Here is a 19,606-nt window from a genome sequence, read left to right on the forward strand (position 1 = left end):
GCTGTAGTGCCGCGTTGCGGTGCCCCAAAATGGCAGACTCAACACTGCCCTTCTACGACACGCCTGTGCCTTTACTCCTCAGTTGAGTTTCCGCTCTAAACCGTGGAAAAAGATAGCGGACACTCCGCGGCCCTACTGCGGCACGTGCTCGGCTGTAGTGCCGCGTTGCGGTGACCAAAATGGCAGGAAACTACACTGCCCTACTACTTCACATCAGTGCCTTTACTCCTCAGTTCGGATTCCGCTCTAATCAATAGCCAAAGATGGCGGACACTCCATGGCCACACTGCGGCACGTCCGCGGCTGTAGTGCCGCGGTGCGGTGCCCCAAAATGGCGGACTCTTCACAGCCCTACAACGACACGCCTGAGCCTTTACTCCTCAGTTGAGCTTCCGTTCTAATCCGTGGCCAAAGATGGCGGACACTCCACGGTCCTTCTGCCACACGTGCGCGGCTGTTGTGACGCCTCGCGGTGATCCGAAATGGCGGACACTACACTGCCCTACTAGACCCTACCAAAGACTTATGTTCTCAGTTGGGCTTCCGCTCTAATCCGTGGCCAAAGATAGCGAACACTCCCCGGCCCTAATGCAGCACGTGCACGACTGTAGTGTCGCGTTGCGGTGGCCCAAAACGACAGAAATCTTCACTGACCTACTACTACACGCCAGTGCCTTTACTTCTCAGTTCGGCTTCCGCTCTAATCAATAGCCAAAGATGGCGGACACTCCATGGCCACACTGCGGCGCGTGCGCGGCAATAGTGCCTAGCGGTGGCCCAACATTTCGGACTCTACACTGACCGACTACGACACGCCAATGCCTTTACTCCTCAGTTGAGCTTCCGTTTAATCCGTGGCCAAAGATGGCGGACACTCCTTGGCCCTAATGCGGCACGTGTTTGGCTATAGTGCCGCGTTGCGATGACCAAAATTGCAGGAAACTACACTGCCCTACTACGACACGAAAATGACTTTACTCCTCAGCTGGGCTTCAGGTCTAATTAGTGGCCGAAGAAGGCGGACACTCAATGGCCCAAATGCGGCTCGTGCGCGTCTGTAGTACCGCGTTGCGGTGCCCCAAAATGGCGGACTCTACACTGACTGGCTACGACTCGCCAGTGCCTCTACTCCTCAGTTGGGCTTCCGCTCTAATATGTGGCCAAAGATGGCGAACACTCCCCGGACCTACTTTAAAACGTGCACGGCTGTAGTGCTGCGTTGTGGTGGCCAAAATGGAGGAAACTACACTTCCCTACTACGACACGCCAGTGCCTTTACCTCAGCTCGGCTTCCGCTCTAATTAGTGAAAAAAAGATGGCGGACACTCCATGGCCGTTCTGCAGCACGTGCGCGGCTGTAGTGCCGCGTTGCTTTGGTCTAACATGTCGGACTCCACACTGCCGTACTACGACACGCCTATGCCCTTACTCCTCAGCTGGGCATCACCTCTAATTAGTGGCCAAAGAAGGCGGACACTCTATTCCCCAACTGCGGCTCGTGTGCGGCTGTAGTGCCGCGTTGCGATGGTTCAACATGTCGGACTCTACACTGCCCGACTACGACACGCCTGTGCCTTTACTCCTCAGCTGAGCTTCCGCTCTAATCCGTGGCGAAAGATGGCGGACACTCCACGGCCTTACTGCGGCACGTGCTCGGTTGTAGTGCCGCGTTGCGGTGGTCCAACAAGTCGGACTCTACACTTCCCGATTACGACACGCCACTGCCTTTACTCCTCAGTTGGGCATCAGCTCTAATTAGTGGCCAAAGAAGGCGGACACTCTATGGCCCAACTGCGGCTCGTGCGCGGCTGTAGTGCCACGTTGCGGTGCCCGAAAATGGCAGACTCAACACTGCCCTTCTACGACAGGCCTGTGCCTTTACTCCTCACTTGAGCTTCCGCTCTAATCCGTGACGAAAGATGGCGGACACTCCTCGGCCCTACTGCGGCACGTGCTCGGCTGTAGTGCCGCGTTGCGATGACCAAAATTACAGGAAACTACACTGCCCTACTAATTCACTCCAGTGCCTTTACTCCTCAGTTCGGATTTCACTCTAATCAGTGGCCAAAGAAGGCAAACAGTCTATAGCCCTACAGCGGCACGTCTGCGGCTGTAGTGCCGCGTTGCGGTGGTCCTAAATGGCGGACACTGCACTGCCGTACTAGACCCTTCCAAAGACTTAAGTTCTCAGTTTTGCTTCCGCTTTAATCAGTGGCCAAAGATGGCGGACCCTCCATGGCCCAACTGCGGCACGTTCGCGGCCTTATTGCCGCGTTGCGGTAGCCCATAATATCGGACTCTACACTGCACTACTACGACACGTCAGCGCCTTAACTCCTTAGTTCGACTTCCGCTCCAATCAGTGGCCAAAGATGGCGGACACTCCATAGCCCTACTGCGTAATGTCCGCGACTGTAGAGCCTCGTTGCGGTGGCCCAAAATGTCGGACTCTACATTGCCCTATTACGACACGCCAGTGTCTTTACTCCTCAGTTGGGCTTCCACTCTAATCCGTGGCCAAAGATAGCAAGAACTCCCCGGCCCTAATGCGGCACTTGCACGGCTGTAGTGTCGCATTGCGGTGGCCCATAATGGCAGGAAACTACACTGCCCTACTACTACACGCAAGTGCCTTTACTCCTCAGTTCGGCTTCAGCTCTAATTAGTGACCAAAGAAGGCGGACACTCTATGGCCCTACTGCGGCACGTACGTGGCGGTAGTGTCGTGTTGCGGTAGCTAAAATGGAGGAAACAACACTGCCCTATTACGACACGCCAGTGTCTTTACTCCTCATTTCGGCTTCCGCTCTAATTAGTGGAAAAAGATGGCGGACACTCCATGGCCGTTCTGCGGCACGTGCGCGGCTGCAGTGCCGCGTTGCGGTGGTCCAACATGTCGGACTCTTCACTGCCCGACTACGACACGAAAATGCCTTTACTCCTCAGCTGGGCTTCAGGTCTAATTAGTGGCCGAAGAAGGCGGACACTCAATGGCCCAAATGCGGCTCGAGCGCGTCTGTAGTACCGCGTTGCGGTGCCCCAAAATGGCAGACTCTACACTGACTGACTACGACTCGCCAGTGCCTTTACTCCTCAGTTGGGCTTCCGCTCTAATATGTGGCCAAAGATGACGAACACTCCCCGGACCTACTGCGAAACGTGCACGGCTGTAGTGCTGCGTTGTGGTGGCCAAAATGGAGGAAACTACACTGCCCTACTACGACACGCCAGTGCCTTTACTCCTCAGTTGGGCATCAGCTCTAATTAGTGGCCAAAGAAGGCGGACACTCTATGGCCCAACTGCGGCTCGTGCGCGGCTGTAGTGCCACGTTGCGGTGCCCGAAAATGGCAGACTCAACACTGCCCTTCTACGACACGCCTGTGCCTTTACTCCTGACTTGAGCTTCCGCTCTAATCCGTGAAGAAAGATGGCGGACACTCTTCGGCCCTACTGCGGCACGTACGAGGCGGTAGTGCCGTGATGCGGTGGCTAAAATGGCAGACTCAACACTGCCCTTCTACGAAACGCGTGTGCCTTTACTCCTCAGTTCGGCTTCTGCTCTAATCAGTGGCCAAAGATGGCGAACACTCCATGGCGGCTCTGCGGCACGTGAACGGCTGTAGTGCCGCGTTGCGGTGCCCAGAAATGGCGGACTCTACACTGCCCTTCTACGACACGCCTGTGCCTTTACTCCTCAGTTGAGCTTCCACTCTAATCCATGGCCAAAGATGGCGGACACTCCACGGCCCTACTGTGGCACATGCGGGGCTGTAGTGCCCCGTCGTGGTGGCCAAAAATGGTGTACACTACACTGCCATACTAGACCCTACCAAAGACTTTAGTTCTCATTTGCGCTTCCGCTCTAATCAGTGGCAAAAGATGACGGACACTCCTTGGCCCTACTGCGGCACGTGGTCGGCTGTAGTGCCGCATTGCGGTGACCAAAATTGCAGGAAACTACACTGCCCTACTACTTCACACCAGTGCCTTTACTCCTCAGATCGGATTTCGCTCTAATCAGTGGCCAAAGAAGGCAGACAGTCTATAGCCCTACTGCGGCACGTCCGCGGCTGTAGTGCCCCGTTGCGGTGCCCCAAAATGGCGGACTCTTCCCTGCCCTACTACGACACGCCTGAGCCATTACGCCTCAGCTGAGCTTCCGCTCTAATCCGTGGCCAAACATGGCGGACACCCCACGGTCCTACTGCGGCACGTGCGTGGCTGTAGTGCCCCCTTGGGGTGGTCCAAAATGCCGGACACTGCACTGCCGTACTAGACCCTTCCAAAGACTTAAATTCTCAGTTTTGCTTCCGCTTTAATCAGTGGCCAAAGATGGCGGACACTCCATAGCTCTACTGCGTAATGTCCGCGACTGTAGAGCCTCGTTGCGGTGGCCCATAATATCGGACTCTACACTGCACTACTACGACACGTCAGCGCCTTTACTCCTTAGTTCGACTTCCGCTCCAATCAGTGGCCAAAGATGGCGGACACTCCATAGCCCTACTGCGTAATGTCCGCGACTGTAGAGCCTCGTTGCGGTGGCCCAAAATGTCGGACTCTACATTGCCCTATTACGACACGCCAGTGTCTTTACTCCTCAGTTGGGCTTCCGCTCTAATCCGTGGCCAAAGATAGCAAGAACTCCCCGGCCCTAATGCGGCACGTGCACGGCTGTAGTGTCGCATTGCGGTGGCCCATAATGGCAGGAAACTACACTGCCCTACTACTACACGCAAGTGCCTTTACTCCTCAGTTCGGCTTCAGCTCTAATTAGTGACCAAAGAAGGCGGACACTCTATGGCCCTACTGCGGCACGTACGTGGCGGTAGTGTCGTGTTGCGGTAGCTAAAATGGAGGAAACAACACTGCCCTATTACGACACGCCAGTGTCTTTACTCCTCATTTCGGCTTCCGCTCTAATTAGTGGAAAAAGATGGCGGACACTCCATGGCCGTTCTGCGGCACGTGCGCGGCTGTAGTGCCGCGTTGCGGTGGTCCAACATGTCGGACTCTTCACTGCCCGACTACGACACGAAAATGCCTTTACTCCTCAGCTGGGCTTCAGGTCTAATTAGTGGCCGAAGAAGGCGGACACTCAATGGCCCAAATGCGGCTCGAGCGCGTCTGTAGTACCGCGTTGCGGTGCCCCAAAATGGCAGACTCTACACTGACTGACTACGACTCGCCAGTGCCTTTACTCCTCAGTTGGGCTTCCGCTCTAATATGTGGCCAAAGATGGCGAACACTCCCCGGACCTACTGCGAAACGTGCACGGCTGTAGTGCTGCGTTGTGGTGGCCAAAATGGAGGAAACTACACTGCCCTACTACGACACGCCAGTGCCTTTACTCCTCAGTTGGGCATCAGCTCTAATTAGTGGCCAAAGAAGGCGGACACTCTATGGCCCAACTGCGGCTCGTGCGCGGCTGTAGTGCCACGTTGCGGTGCCCGAAAATGGCAGACTCAACACTGCCCTTCTACGACACGCCTGTGCCTTTACTCCTGACTTGAGCTTCCGCTCTAAGTAGTAATAGCCGATGTACGTGCTACGGAAGTGACGTCATCACTCAAAGTCAATCGGAGCTTATTTCTGCCCCAACCGGAAGTTGCTTATTTCTGCCAAACCGGATGTTGCTTATTTCTGCCAAACCGGATGTTGCTTATTTCTGCCCGTCTATTAACCGGAAGTTGCTTATTTCTGCCCGTGTGCTTATTTCTGCCCGTCTTAAATCGAAACTTCGTCTGCAGCGTCATGGGGAGCTTATTTCTTTTTTTCTTAAGCCTAAAATATTTTTAGTTTCGGTTTCTGTTTTTAATATAGTTTCGTTTTTTAAATATTATTTTCATTTATTACTTTTTTGAGGGTGGCAATACATAATAATTTTAATATTAGTTTCTTGCGGTGGCAACACTCATAAACTTTGTTATTTGGGGTGAAATATTGTATATTATGAAGTAATGACGTCATCTTTTGATTACTTAATACATAAATGATATCATGCTTTTACTCTAGTGGCGCCATCTATGTGGGGATGATGGAAATAAAATAACTTTAAATCTATTTTAATATTTAAATCTGTTTTATTATTATTTATTAAATATAATTAAGGCTGAGGATCGAACTCACGCCAATCAAAAAGTCTTCGTGGGTCAGTAGTTGGATATCATAACCACTGACCCTCGAATGCTTGGTTAGATATGTGTAAATAAGTTAAACTTTTGCATTCTGAGCACGTGTATAAATGAAAAGGATTTTATATCGATACCATCCTGCAGTTTCATCGATATATTTTCACTTGACAGTTATTAAGTAATTATTTCTGCCACTCGAAAGGATATTATAACTTTCTCTGGAAGGCAACGGTACTGATCATACACGTGTTAATTATTACATAATAAATAAATGATATCATGATTTTCACTCTAGTGGCGCCATCTATGAGGGAATGTTAGAAATAAAATAACTTTAAATCTATTTTATTATTTAATTTAAATATAATTATTACTGAGGATTGAACTCATCATGTGGTGATAAGAGATAACGATAAATAGAGGTGCCAAGAGGTTTATTAATACTATAAAATAGTATTCATCGAGTTTTTAAAAAATAATTAAGGAATATCTTTTTTTTAATCTTACGAATATATTTATCCTAAAATTTATAAATGACGAATGTTAATGAGAGAAGAAAATTTTGTGCAGTTTCATAATAAAAATGAAGGAATCCTTCATATAGAACGGTTTCAAATTATTTAATTATAATATTCGTATGTTAAGAGTATTATTTTATATTAAATATTTCTAACTTAACATAAATTGAATAAATAATTAAATTTATAAAAAATATTTTTCACAATTAGTTCTATTTTATAATATTTATATTTTATGTTTTTGAATTGTATTTAACAGTATGAAATATGCTTAAAATTAAGTATTACGAATGGATTTACATTTTGTCCAGAGTGTGTGGGGAGGGGGAGGAGTCGTACACTTGGAAGGGGGGTACAATTTTAAAAAATTAGAATGAAATGCAATTATTTCAAATGATTATTTAATTAATCTTATTTTAAATGAGTATTAAATTGACTTTATTTTTAATGATTATTTAATTGATCTTATTTATAATTATTGTTTAATTGATCTTATTTTTAATGATTGTTTAATTGATCTTATTTTAAATTATTATTAAATTGATCTTAATTTTGATGAGTATTTAATATTTTTTTTATTTATTATTTAATTGGAAAAATAACGAAGATGAATAAAATAACTCACGGGAGAAACGAAAAACAGCTCAGGTACAAGATAATACAAATTGAAGCATGTGCGATTTTCCCACGATACCACCTTTATATGGACCCCCCATAGGTTCCTATGAACAAGCGAAAACAAGATTTCTCTCTTGCAATCCCATGAGTCATCGAATATCAAGTTATTGTTGCGAATACTAGTTAAACTTCTTTTGGACTGTTCTGACGTCATAATGGAAAGTCAAGGAGTGCTTATTTCAGCCCGCCTGAAATCGAAACTTCGTCTGCAACGTCATGGGGAGCTTATTTCTTTTTTTTCTTAAGCCTAAAATATTTTTAATTTCGGTTTCTGTTTTTTAATATAGTTTCGTTTTTTAAATATTATTTTCATTTATTAGTTTTTTTGAGGGTGGCAACACTTATTATTTTTAATATTAGTTTTTAAGGATGGCAACACTTAGAAACTTTGTTATTTGGGGAGATATTGTATATTATGAAGTTATGACGTCATCTCTTATTACGTAATAAATAAATGATATCATACTTTTACTCTAGTGGCGTCATCTATGTGGGAATGTTAGAAATAAAATAACTTTAAATCTATTTTAATATTTAAATCTGTTTTATTATTATTTATTAAGTATAATTAATGCTGAGGATCGAACTCACGCCAATTAAAAAGCCTTCGTGGGTCAGTAGTTGGATATCATAACCACTGACCCACGAATGCTTGGTTAGATATGTGTTAATAAGTTAAACTTTTGTATTCTGAACGCGTGTATAAATGAAATGGATTTGATATCGATATCATTCTACAGTTTCATCGATATATTTTTCACTTAACCTTTGACAGTTATTAAATAATTATTTCTGCCCCTCTTAATGTTATTATAACTTTCTCTGGGTGGCAACGGTACTGACCATACACATGTTAAGATTTGACGTGTTTTGTGTGATAACACAACTACTGGTTACAGAGCGAGTCATTCTGATAACATATAACAAGCTAGATCTTGGGCTATGACGTATGTGTTGAATTCAGTTCCTTTCACTTGCGCTGGTAAATAGTTAAGCATGTGACAGTTTAACATATTTCTGATTGGCTGTTAGAGCTACATTTTCATGATTTGGCAACTAGAAGGATAGAGTGACTTAAATTCCCTAACCCCCTCTTATCTTAGTATTTCACTTGTTGTGTCTCGATTAAGTTTTTGAATGTTTTTCAATTCACCAGGTCGTTATGGACGGTTATTTAAAGAGAAAACATGCTGAAACTGAAGTAAGTACTATTGATTTCTTAGTATTTTACTATGCTTTTTAAATTTATTGTTAATAGAATTGTTTTATTTTAACTTCTAGCACTAATTCGTTTTTAGGCAGAGCATGTGACAAAACTTAGTTAACTTTAAAAATTTTATAACTACGTTATTTTTATTATATTGATGATAAATAGTATATTGATAATGTTAAATAGTATTATTCATAAAACTACTGAGATGCGTTAATCTGTATCTTTAATTAACCAAGAGAAAGTAAATTGTTTCGCACATTTTAATTAATTATTTTAATTTTATTAATAATAAAAATTACTCATCTTCTTAGTTACAAATTAGGAATAGTTATTATTTTTTTTCATTACGTAATCTAAATAAAGTTAATATTTGTTAAATTAACTTTCCATTTGCTAAAATTTATTAAGTACGTTTACTGTGAATATTAAAAGTATTAGAATTAAAGGTATATTAATTTTAAATCAATAAATATTAGTTTATACGATTTTATTTTTATCCCTATCGTTTGGATTTACGGCTATCAATGTTGTCATTTTTGAACCCAAAAGACAATGAAACTCCTAGATCTTGAGACAATACATGTCTTCGAAGTGGACTTTGTGAGTACCCATGTTATATGAGAAGGAAAACTACGAAAACCTCCTACTCTTAGTCCGACGACAAATAGTGGGATTGGTTTCGTTAAACAGTATCCTGTGAATGTACAGAGATTAGAGGAAAACTTAAGGTTTTAATAAAATAAATTTTAATAATTTAAAAAATACTATATGAATTCTAATGGTGTCATCTTAAAATGTTAGAAAGAGACTATATTCATAACTCTTAGTTTTAGTTATTTTTTAACATAAATACAGTTGATATAAATGACTATAATTATTATTTACCTATTCAATATTACCTATTATTAACCTATTCAATAAAAAAAAATACACCCTTTAATAATTAATACAAAAAAGTTTTCATTAAAACTAGAAAATTATTACAAAAATATTAAAAAAATTTTGAAAAACTAGAAATTTTTTACAAAAATAAAATTATTTTCTGAAATATTAGAAAATCTCCCTCAGTAATAAAAATATTTTCTAAAAAACTAGAGCATTTTGTAAAAAAGAACGAATAACGACATATTTATATTATCAATTAAATTTCCTTAAAATTTCAAATGAATTATTTTAAATCTAAGAAACATGTAATGGGAATTTTTGCCGCTTTAAATTCATTTATATTAAAAACATATTCGTTTTATTATAATTTAATATTATAATAATGCAAATAACTTACTTTATTTTCAAATTAGGAGTTAATTTAAAACTAACTATAGCCTTTCTATTTGAAAGTATATATTTAAATGATACTGATTATAGAACTTGAACATGTTATCTATTTCTCACAAAATTTTACAAAGATAATGTCTGTCCGGGACGTTTTGGGCTTATCCACGTTTTATCAATTAGTCATAATAACATAGTTCTTCATACTTGTTATAGAACGTGGGAATAAAATTATTTCTTAAAAAATTGTTAAGAAACATATGATGTATGCTCGCAGAAGTGATTGGGTGAAACTTTGAATAAAATGTTATTTATTTTATTAAAATATATTTTGTCTTTATAGATCATTTTCACATGTGAAAAAATTTATATTATCAAGAAAAAATTACACTCTTTAATAATTAATACAAAAAGTTTCAGAAAAATGTATAGAATTTTCTGAAAAACTAGGAGATTTTAGCAAAAACTTTCATATTTTTATAAAACTGACAAATTTTTAGCAAAAAAAGTAAAAATATTTTCTTCAAAGAGAATTTTTTTTTTTGTAAAAGCATAAATATTTTTTTTTAAAGATCGAAATTTTTTAACAAAAAGTTAAATTTTTTAACAAAAAGTTAAAATTTTTAACAAAAAGTTAAAATTTTTTCTTAAAAGATCGAAAATTTTTCTAAAAACATAAATATTTTCCTACAAGATAGAAAGTTTTTACAAAAAGATAAAATATTTTCTTAAAAGACAAACTTTTTTTGTAAAAACGTAAATATTTTCTTAAAAGATAGAAAATTTTGTGAAAAAGTTTGAATTATTTTTATAAAATTAACAAATTTTAACAAAAAGTTAAAAAAAATGTTTAAAAGATGGAAGATTTTTTGTAAAAAACATAAATATTTTCTTAAAAGACAAAAAATTCTGTTAAAAAGTTTTAAATACTTTTATAAAGCTAGCAAAAAGTAAAAATATTTTCTTAAAAGTGAACGTTTCATATTTGTTTTTGTAAAAAGGTTTATTTTAGACAGAACTCAGGAGGTAAAGACTTTTACTTTGCAAATAAATTCTTAATCGTAGTAATCAAAAGGAGTTATGAACATTATCATAAACATTTTAACTGTGTGTTGTTAATTATTTTTCTTGGTGACTCAAAATTTTCTTTTTTTTATTGTAGGAAGGAAACAGAAAAGGATTCTCAGCTTTAGTCATTGATTTTGAAGGTTTTCAACTTTCTTCAGGGACATATATTGTCAAAGAACTTGCTTTTCATGCTGTAAAAGGTAATCCCATTACCGGAGTGTGTACATTCCAACCACCGTTCCCGTTTGAAGAACTTCCAACACAACAGAAAATGCAATATTCTTGGATAGTCCGAAATATTCATCAAATAGATTGGAACCAAGGAGAATTACCCTACATTAAATTTCATACTATGTTGACTTTTTTGTGTGATATGTATTCACATATCTATGTGAAAGGACTCGAGAAACGGAAATTTTTAGAAATTCTAACCGGCAGAGTGTTTTACAGTTTAGAAGATTTTGGCTGTCCGAAAGTAGATGAACTGATACCAACTTTTTCATCGTGCACTATACATTCACCAGATTTTAAACATTGTGCTCTCGTTAAGGCGAAAGCATTTGGACGATTTCTACAAGACCTATAAATAGGACAAGCACTCGGAATTCAACATAAAGCTGTTCCTGGAAGTAATATAGTAAATCTTATGAATGACTTTTTTGCGAAATAGAAAATCAGCTCCAGTGGGGAGAAATGTATTTTTAAAACCATTAAACGATGTTCAATTACCAGCAAATTTAGATGTAAATAAAAAAATTGTATAGTAAAAATAAAATTTTTTAGAAAGCTGTAATGTATGCTCGCAGAAGTGGTGAGGTGAAACTTTGAATAAAAATGTTATTTATTTTATTAAAATATATTTTGTCTTTATTGAGTATTTTCACAGGTTGAAAAAGTTTATATTATCAAGAAAAATTTCACCCTTTAATAAATAATACAAAAAGTTTCAGAAAAATATCTAGAACTTTTTGAAAAACTAGGAAATTATTACAAAAACATAAATATTTTCTTAAAACACAGAAAAATTTTGTTAAAAAGTTTGAAACATTTTTATAAAACAAGCAAATTTTTAACAAAAAGTAAAAATATTTTCTTAAAAGAGAAATTGTTTTTATAAAAACATAATTACTTTCTTAAAAGATAGAAAATTTTTAACAAAAAGTTAAAATATTTTCTTAAAAGAGAATATTTTTTGTAAAAACATAAATATTTTCTTAAATGATAGAAAAATTTTGTTAAAAAATTTGAAATATTTTTGTAAAACTAGCAAATTTTTAACAAAAAGTAAAATATTTTCTTAAAAGAGAAATTGTTTTTATAAAAACATAATTACTTTCTTAAAAGATAGAAAATTTTTAACAAAAAGTTAAAATATTTTCTTAAAAGAGAAAATTTTTTGTAAAAACATAAATATTTTCTTAAAAGATAGAAAAATTTTGTTAAAAATTTGCTAGTTTTATAAAAATATTTCATATGCATTGCATTGATACAATACAAAACACTTACCACAGTTTGTCCACAGACTATATCGATATAGTAATATTAAAATAAACGAATATCTATGCAAATTTTATTTACTAGATAACTTAAGAAATGGCTCATTCCAAGTGAGATCGTTCAAACTAAAATAAAAAATATATATTTTTGCCGTCTTGTCCCAGATTTTCATGAAAATTTATTGTAGAAAGGTCTTAGACACGAAACGGCTAAAATAATTTTTTTTCAGAATTCTTGGACCAAAGCTATGTCAAGAGCACCATTTTGAAATATGATTCGATTTACGAAAATGGCGAAACTGAAGACGGTGGCTTATATGTTAAAAATGCCTATATCTTTTAATTATATAGCGTAAACTTCTTTATAGTACAAAATTATGAGAAGCCAAAATTATGAAAATTGGTTAATATAAATAAATATAAATATAATAAGAAAATTGGTTAATATAAATAAATATAAATATAATAAGAAAATTGGTTAATATAAATGGTTAATATATGCTTATATGTTAAAAATGCCTATATCTTTTAATTATATAGCGTAAACTTCTTTATAGTACAAAATTATGAGAAGCCAAAATTATGAAAATTGGTTAATATAAATAAATATAAATATAATAAGAAAATTGGTTAATATAAATGGTTAATATATGCTTATATGTTAAAAATGCCTATATCTTTTAATTATATAGCGTAAACTTCTTTATAGTACAAAATTATGAGAAGCCAAAATTATGAAAATTGGTTAATATAAATAAAAAAGATATAGGCATTTTTAACATATAAGCCACCGTCTTCAGTTTCGCCATTTTCGTAAATCGAATCATATTTCAAAATGGTGCTCTTGACATAGCTTTGGTCCAAGAATTCTGAAAAAAAATTATTTTAGCCGTTTCGTGTCTAAGACCTTTCTACAATAAATTTTCATGAAAATCTGGGACAAGACGGCAAAAATATATATTTTTTATTTTAGTTTGAACGATCTCACTTGGAATGAGCCATTTCTTAAGTTATCTAGTAAATAAAATTTGCATAGATATTAGTTTATTTTAATATTACTATATCGATATAGTCTGTGGACAAACTGTGGTAAGTGTTTTGTATTGTATCAATGCAATGCATATGAAATATTTTTATAAAACTAGCAAATTTTTAACAAAATTTTTCTATCTTTTAAGAAAATATTTATGTTTTTACAAAAAATTTTCTCTTTTAAGAAAATATTTTAACTTTTTGTTAAAAATTTTCTATCTTTTAAGAAAGTAATTATGTTTTTATAAAAACAATTTCTCTTTTAAGAAAATATTTTTACTTTTTGTTAAAAATTTGCTAGTTTTACAAAAATATTTCAAATTTTTTAACAAAATTTTTCTATCATTTAAGAAAATATTTATGTTTTTACAAAAAATATTCTCTTTTAAGAAAATATTTTAACTTTTTGTTAAAAATTTTCTATCTTTTAAGAAAGTAATTATGTTTTTATAAAAACAATTTCTCTTTTAAGAAAATATTTTTACTTTTTGTTAAAAATTTGCTTGTTTTATAAAAATGTTTCAAACTTTTTAACAAAATTTTTCTGTGTTTTAAGAAAATATTTATGTTTTTGTAATAATTTCCTAGTTTTTCAAAAAGTTCTAGATATTTTTCTGAAACTTTTTGTATTATTTATTAAAGGGTGAAATTTTTCTTGATAATATAAACTTTTTCAACTGTGAAAATACTCAATAAAGACAAAATATATTTTAATAAAATAAATAACATTTTTATTCAAAGTTTCACCTCACCACTTCTGCGAGCATACATTACAGCTTTCTAAAAAATTTTATTTTTACTATACAATTTTTTTATTTACATCTAAATTTGCTGGTAATTGAACATCGTTTAATGGTTTTAAAAATACATTTCTCCCCACTGGAGCTGATTTTCTATTTCGCAAAAAAGTCATTCATAAGATTTACTATATTACTTCCAGGAACAGCTTTATGTTGAATTCCGAGTGCTTGTCCTATTTATAGGTCTTGTAGAAATCGTCCAAATGCTTTCGCCTTAACGAGAGCACAATGTTTAAAATCTGGTGAATGTATAGTGCACGATGAAAAAGTTGGTATCAGTTCATCTACTTTCGGACAGCCAAAATCTTCTAAACTGTAAAACACTCTGCCGGTTAGAATTTCTAAAAATTTCCGTTTCTCGAGTCCTTTCACATAGATATGTGAATACATATCACACAAAAAAGTCAACATAGTATGAAATTTAATGTAGGGTAATTCTCCTTGGTTCCAATCTATTTGATGAATATTTCGGACTATCCAAGAATATTGCATTTTCTGTTGTGTTGGAAGTTCTTCAAACGGGAACGGTGGTTGGAATGTACACACTCCGGTAATGGGATTACCTTTTACAGCATGAAAAGCAAGTTCTTTGACAATATATGTCCCTGAAGAAAGTTGAAAACCTTCAAAATCAATGACTAAAGCTGAGAATCCTTTTCTGTTTCCTTCCTACAATAAAAAAAAGAAAATTTTGAGTCACCAAGAAAAATAATTAACAACACACAGTTAAAATGTTTATGATAATGTTCATAACTCCTTTTGATTACTACGATTAAGAATTTATTTGCAAAGTAAAAGTCTTTACCTCCTGAGTTCTGTCTAAAATAAACCTTTTTACAAAAACAAATATGAAACGTTCACTTTTAAGAAAATATTTTTACTTTTTGCTAGCTTTATAAAAGTATTTAAAACTTTTTAACAGAATTTTTTGTCTTTTAAGAAAATATTTATGTTTTTTACAAAAAATCTTCCATCTTTTAAACATTTTTTTTAACTTTTTGTTAAAATTTGTTAATTTTATAAAAATAATTCAAACTTTTTCACAAAATTTTCTATCTTTTAAGAAAATATTTACGTTTTTACAAAAAAAGTTTGTCTTTTAAGAAAATATTTTATCTTTTTGTAAAAACTTTCTATCTTGTAGGAAAATATTTATGTTTTTAGAAAAATTTTCGATCTTTTAAGAAAAAATTTTAACTTTTTGTTAAAAATTTTAACTTTTTGTTAAAAAATTTAACTTTTTGTTAAAAAATTTCGATCTTTAAAAAAAAATATTTATGCTTTTACAAAAAAAAAAATTCTCTTTGAAGAAAATATTTTTACTTTTTTTGCTAAAAATTTGTCAGTTTTATAAAAATATGAAAGTTTTTGCTAAAATCTCCTAGTTTTTCAGAAAATTCTATACATTTTTCTGAAACTTTTTGTATTAATTATTAAAGAGTGTAATTTTTTCTTGATAATATAAATTTTTTCACATGTGAAAATGATCTATAAAGACAAAATATATTTTAATAAAATAAATAACATTTTATTCAAAGTTTCACCCAATCACTTCTGCGAGCATACATCATATGTTTCTTAACAATTTTTTAAGAAATAATTTTATTCCCACGTTCTATAACAAGTATGAAGAACTATGTTATTATGACTAATTGATAAAACGTGGATAAGCCCAAAACGTCCCGGACAGACATTATCTTTGTAAAATTTTGTGAGAAATAGATAACATGTTCAAGTTCTATAATCAGTATCATTTAAATATATACTTTCAAATAGAAAGGCTATAGTTAGTTTTAAATTAACTCCTAATTTGAAAATAAAGTAAGTTATTTGCATTATTATAATATTAAATTATAATAAAACGAATATGTTTTTAATATAAATGAATTTAAAGCGGCAAAAATTCCCATTACATGTTTCTTAGATTTAAAATAATTCATTTGAAATTTTAAGGAAATTTAATTGATAATATAAATATGTCGTTATTCGTTCTTTTTTACAAAATGCTCTAGTTTTTTAGAAAATATTTTTATTACTGAGGGAGATTTTCTAATATTTCAGAAAATAATTTTATTTTTGTAAAAAATTTCTAGTTTTTCAAAATTTTTTTAATATTTTTGTAATAATTTTCTAGTTTTAATGAAAACTTTTTTGTATTAATTATTAAAGGGTGTATTTTTTTTTATTGAATAGGTTAATAATAGGTAATATTGAATAGGTAAATAATAATTATAGTCATTTATATCAACTGTATTTATGTTAAAAAATAACTAAAACTAAGAGTTATGAATATAGTCTCTTTCTAACATTTTAAGATGACACCATTAGAATTCATATAGTATTTTTTAAATTATTAAAATTTATTTTATTAAAACCTTAAGTTTTCCTCTAATCTCTGTACATTCACAGGATACTGTTTAACGAAACCAATCCCACTATTTGTCGTCGGACTAAGAGTAGGAGGTTTTCGTAGTTTTCCTTCTCATATAACATGGGTACTCACAAAGTCCACTTCGAAGACATGTATTGTCTCAAGATCTAGGAGTTTCATTGTCTTTTGGGTTCAAAAATGACAACATTGATAGCCGTAAATCCAAACGATAGGGATAAAAATAAAATCGTATAAACTAATATTTATTGATTTAAAATTAATATACCTTTAATTCTAATACTTTTAATATTCACAGTAAACGTACTTAATAAATTTTAGCAAATGGAAAGTTAATTTAACAAATATTAACTTTATTTAGATTACGTAATGAAAAAAAATAATAACTATTCCTAATTTGTAACTAAGAAGATGAGTAATTTTTATTATTAATAAAATTAAAATAATTAATTAAAATGTGCGAAACAATTTACTTTCTCTTGGTTAATTAAAGATACAGATTAACGCATCTCAGTAGTTTTATGAATAATACTATTTAACATTATCAATATACTATTTATCATCAATATAATAAAAATAACGTAGTTATAAAATTTTTAAAGTTAACTAAGTTTTGTCACATGCTCTGCCTAAAAACGAATTAGTGCTAGAAGTTAAAATAAAACAATTCTATTAACAATAAATTTAAAAAGCATAGTAAAATACTAAGAAATCAATAGTACTTACTTCAGTTTCAGCATGTTTTCTCTTTAAATAACCGTCCATAACGACCTGGTGAATTGAAAAACATTCAAAAACTTAATCGAGACACAACAAGTGAAATACTAAGATAAGAGGGGGTTAGGGAATTTAAGTCACTCTATCCTTCTAGTTGCCAAATCATGAAAATGTAGCTCTAACAGCCAATCAGAAATATGTTAAACTGTCACATGCTTAACTATTTACCAGCGCAAGTGAAAGGAACTGAATTCAACACATACGTCATAGCCCAAGATCTAGCTTGTTATATGTTATCAGAATGACTCGCTCTGTAACCAGTAGTTGTGTTATCACACAAAACACGTCAAATCTTAACATGTGTATGGTCAGTACCGTTGCCACCCAGAGAAAGTTATAATAACATTAAGAGGGGCAGAAATAATTATTTAATAACTGTCAAAGGTTAAGTGAAAAATATATCGATGAAACTGTAGAATGATATCGATATCAAATCCATTTCATTTATACACGCGTTCAGAATACAAAAGTTTAACTTATTAACACATATCTAACCAAGCATTCGTGGGTCAGTGGTTATGATATCCAACTACTGACCCACGAAGGCTTTTTAATTGGCGTGAGTTCGATCCTCAGCATTAATTATACTTAATAAATAATAATAAAACAGATTTAAATATTAAAATAGATTTAAAGTTATTTTATTTCTAACATTCCCACATAGATGACGCCACTAGAGTAAAAGTATGATATCATTTATTTATTACGTAATAAGAGATGACGTCATAACTTCATAATATACAATATCTCCCCAAATAACAAAGTTTCTAAGTGTTGCCATCCTTAAAAACTAATATTAAAAATAATAAGTGTTGCCACCCTCAAAAAAACTAATAAATGAAAATAATATTTAAAAAACGAAACTATATTAAAAAACAGAAACCGAAATTAAAAATATTTTAGGCTTAAGAAAAAAAAGAAATAAGCTCCCCATGACGTTGCAGACGAAGTTTCGATTTCAGGCGGGCTGAAATAAGCACTCCTTGACTTTCCATTATGACGTCAGAACAGTCCAAAAGAAGTTTAACTAGTATTCGCAACAATAACTTGATATTCGATGACTCATGGGATTGCAAGAGAGAAATCTTGTTTTCGCTTGTTCATAGGAACCTATGGGGGGTCCATATAAAGGTGGTATCGTGGGAAAATCGCACATGCTTCAATTTGTATTATCTTGTACCTGAGCTGTTTTTCGTTTCTCCCGTGAGTTATTTTATTCATCTTCGTTATTTTTCCAATTAAATAATAAATAAAAAAAATATTAAATACTCATCAAAATTAAGATCAATTTAATAATAATTTAAAATAAGATCAATTAAACAATCATTAAAAATAAGATCAATTAAACAATAATTATAAATAAGATCAATTAAATAATCATTAAAAATAAAGTCAATTTAATACTCATTTAAAATAAGATTAATTAAATAATCATTTGAAATAATTGCATTTCATTCTAATTTTTTAAAATTGTACCCCCCTTCCAAGTGTACGACTCCTCCCCCTCCCCACACACTCTGGACAAAATGTAAATCCATTCGTAATACTTAATTTTAAGCATATTTCATACTGTTAAATACAATTCAAAAACATAAAATATAAATATTATAAAATAGAACTAATTGTGAAAAATATTTTTTATAAATTTAATTATTTATTCAATTTATGTTAAGTTAGAAATATTTAATATAAAATAATACTCTTAACATACGAATATTATAATTAAATAATTTGAAACCGTTCTATATGAAGGATTCCTTCATTTTTATTATGAAACTGCACAAAATTTTCTTCTCTCATTAACATTCGTCATTTATAAATTTTAGGATAAATATATTCGTAAGATTAAAAAAAAGATATTCCTTAATTATTTTTTAAAAACTCGATGAATACTATTTTATAGTATTAATAAACCTCTTGGCACCTCTATTTATCGTTATCTCTTATCACCACATGATGAGTTCAATCCTCAGTAATAATTATATTTAAATTAAATAATAAAATAGATTTAAAGTTATTTTATTTCTAACATTCCCTCATAGATGGCGCCACTAGAGTGAAAATCATGATATCATTTATTTATTATGTAATAATTAACACGTGTATGATCAGTACCGTTGCCTTCCAGAGAAAGTTATAATATCCTTTCGAGTGGCAGAAATAATTACTTAATAACTGTCAAGTGAAAATATATCGATGAAACTGCAGGATGGTATCGATATAAAATC

At 33.7% G+C, this 19,606-nt stretch overlaps 2 protein-coding genes across 2 annotated transcripts; one reads left to right on the plus strand and one right to left on the minus strand.

Annotated features, from left to right (window-relative positions):
* Positions 1-7,136: 7,136 nt before the first annotated feature.
* LOC147815994 (uncharacterized) lies at positions 7,137-11,739 on the plus strand. Its single transcript, XM_087157967.1, has 2 exons — positions 7,137-8,532; positions 10,979-11,739. The coding sequence occupies exons 1-2, from the start codon at positions 8,494-8,496 to the stop codon at positions 11,468-11,470; spliced, it is 531 nt and encodes a 176-aa protein (XP_087014093.1). The 5' UTR covers positions 7,137-8,493; the 3' UTR covers positions 11,471-11,739.
* A 2,381-nt stretch (positions 11,740-14,120) lies between these two features.
* Positions 14,121-18,722, minus strand: LOC147815995 (uncharacterized). The gene is made up of 2 exons (XM_087157968.1): positions 17,328-18,722; positions 14,121-14,881 (listed from the first exon to the last, which is right to left on the minus strand). The coding sequence occupies exons 1-2, from the start codon at positions 17,364-17,366 to the stop codon at positions 14,390-14,392; spliced, it is 531 nt and encodes a 176-aa protein (XP_087014094.1). The 5' UTR covers positions 17,367-18,722; the 3' UTR covers positions 14,121-14,389.
* Positions 18,723-19,606: the final 884 nt, after the last annotated feature.

The sequence above is a fragment of the Parasteatoda tepidariorum genome, chromosome 2, assembly GCF_982258835.1.
Source record: "Parasteatoda tepidariorum strain Cologne lab strain chromosome 2, Ptep-v5.0, whole genome shotgun sequence".
NCBI lineage: Eukaryota > Metazoa > Arthropoda > Arachnida > Araneae > Theridiidae > Parasteatoda > Parasteatoda tepidariorum.